At 31.9% G+C, this 2598-nt stretch overlaps 1 protein-coding gene across 1 annotated transcript in view; it reads left to right on the plus strand.

Moving 5' to 3' along the window:
- The window catches only part of LOC119597973 (extensin-like), a 6478-nt gene extending 4346 nt beyond the window's left edge, over window positions 1-2132 (plus strand). The window contains exons 2-3 of the mRNA XM_037947635.1: window positions 1327-1461; window positions 1839-2132. Of these exons, the coding sequence (XP_037803563.1) occupies window positions 1327-1461; window positions 1839-2132 (429 nt within the window). The remainder of the gene's footprint in view (window positions 1-1326; window positions 1462-1838) is intronic.
- Window positions 2133-2598: the final 466 nt, after the last annotated feature.

Below are 2598 nucleotides of genomic sequence, written 5' to 3' on the forward strand. Positions count from 1 at the left end.
ATACAAACCATTTTCCTTTATTTTTTTTTTTTTCATTTCTCTGATTTTTTTATTTTTATTAATTTTATCATTTAATATGTTTCAATTTTTAACTTTATAAAAATTTATCAAATATTATTTGTATTGTTTTTTTTTATAATTTTTTTGGTTTTAATTAAACCCACATAACATTAAATAGTCTATTTAAAAACCCCACGTTCTTTTTTATTAAATTTAAAGTGCTAGTTAAAACGGTAATCCATTTACAAAACTTTTTAAATCAAATCCTATAGACAATTTTTCCTTTTGTTTTAAATTTTTTATATTATTTTTTTTACAAAATTATTATAATAATATTTAATAATTATATAATCATATTAAATTATTAAATTTTTTTTGGGGGGTTTTGCTTTTTTGTCTCTATTCCCCTGTTTGGGGGAAAATTGTTTAAAAGACCCATTTTTTAAATAAAGCCCAATATAAAACCTTTACAGTTAATTATATTTAACTAATTTTCAAATATATTCATCATTTTTCCACGATAAACAGTTTTAAGTTCCCAAAATATGCTTTTTTAATTCATTTATTTATTTATTTCCTACTCATTTTTATTTGTTGTTGTTATACAAATTTAAAAATTTAAAATTAATAATATATATAATATATAATATATATTTTTAAAAATTATAATTATATATATAAACTTTCACACACGAACTACTAACTTCGTTTATTTTTATAAAAAATAAATACCAAAATAATGTCAAAATTTTTATTTTTTTATAAATTAGGAATTTTAGTATCTTTAATCCTATTTATACCTTAAACCAACATAAACCTTTTCCCAACAAACAAAAAAACACACAAAAAAACAAAAAAAAAAACAAAACCAACACAAAAAATCCCAACAACACAAACAACAACTAACAACCCAAAACACAACACTAAAAAAAAACCAAAAACAAACCAAAACCCCAACATTTTAATTTTACTAGATATTATTTCAAATTTAGCAGGATTTTTGTTTTGTAAGTTTTTTTTATTGAAATTTAAATTTAAATAATTTTATCAAAAACATTTTTAAATTTAAATTTAACCTTTTTATCTCCTTTATTTTATTCTTAAATTATATATATTATTATTATATTATATTAAAATTATATTATATTATTATATTTTTTATATTATTATTTATTATTTATATTTTCTAATCTAAAACGTCTACAATCTCCAACACATAACGTCTAACTCTCTAAACCAAAACGTCGAAATTACATAAATGTCTAAAATCTCTAACCAAAAACGTTTTAAAGCTCCTATCTCAAAAGATTGAAATTTCTAACCCAGAAACGTCTAACCTCAACCAAAACTTCTAAACCTCAACCCAAAACGTCTAAACTTCCAACCCCCCCAAAGCGTCTAAACCTCCAACCCAAAACGTCTAAACCTCCAAACCCAAAACTCAAACCTCCAACCCCACACGTCTAAACCACAACACAAAACGTCTAAAACTTTCCAACCCAAAGTGTCAAACCTCCAACCAAAAAAAACGTCTAAACCTCAACCCAAAAAACGTCTAAACTCAACCAAAACGTCTAAAACACTCAACCCAAAACGTCTAAAACCTCCAACCCAAAACGTCTAAACTCCAACCCAGAACGTCTAAACCTAGCCAACCCAAAAAACGTCTAACCCTACAACACAAAAACGTCTAAACCCTCCAACCAAAGCTCTAAACCTCCAACCAAAAACGTCTAACCTCCAACCCAAAAAGTCTAAACCTCAACCAAAACGTCTAAACCTCCAACCCAAAGCGTCTAAACCTCCAACCCAGAACGTCTAAACCTCCAACCCAATAGCGTCTAAACTCCAACCCAAAACGTCTAAACCTCCAAAACCCAAAAACGTCTAAACCTCAACCAAAACGTCTAAACCTCCAACCCAAAACTCTAAACCTTCCAACCCCAAAACGTCTAAACCCCTCACCCAAAACGTCTAAACCTCCAACCCAAAAACGTCTAACCTCCAACCCCAAACGTCTAAACCTCCACCCAAAACGGTCTAAACCTACACCCAAAACGTCTAAAACCTCCAACACAAAAGACGTTAAACCCCAACCAAAAACGTCTAAACCTCCAACCCAAAGCGTCTAAAACCTACACCCAAAAACGTCTAAACGTCCAACCCAAAACGTCTAAACCTCCAACCCAGAACGTACCTGCAGAAGGTGTCTTGGCCGCAGAAGTACGTCAGTTGGAGGCCTCTCGAAATCCTCGCCTTTCTAACCCGACAGCGACCCGAGGCGTAGCACTCTGTCAAGGCTTTCCGTCGGGCGCTTGGTAGTAGTAGTGGCTGACGTAGCGGGAGACTGGGTGTCGCACCACCGTTACCAGCTGGGCTCCGCGTACCCGAGCCTGAGGGAAGGTGGGGCATGGCCTCGTTCAGGCCGGGAGGGGTAGCGAGGGAACTCACACAAGGGTTACCTCTATTTAAAGGTGATTTGTAAGAATATAATAGAAAAAAAAAAGACAAATGGTCAGTTTATCGGAAATATGATTAGATGATATGTATATAATAAACAGAAGTGTGCGTGTGTATCTTTACAGACGACGTTTCCAT

The sequence above is a fragment of the Penaeus monodon genome, chromosome 40 (assembly GCF_015228065.2).
Source record: "Penaeus monodon isolate SGIC_2016 chromosome 40, NSTDA_Pmon_1, whole genome shotgun sequence".
In the NCBI taxonomy this organism is placed as follows: Eukaryota; Metazoa; Arthropoda; class Malacostraca; order Decapoda; family Penaeidae; genus Penaeus; species Penaeus monodon.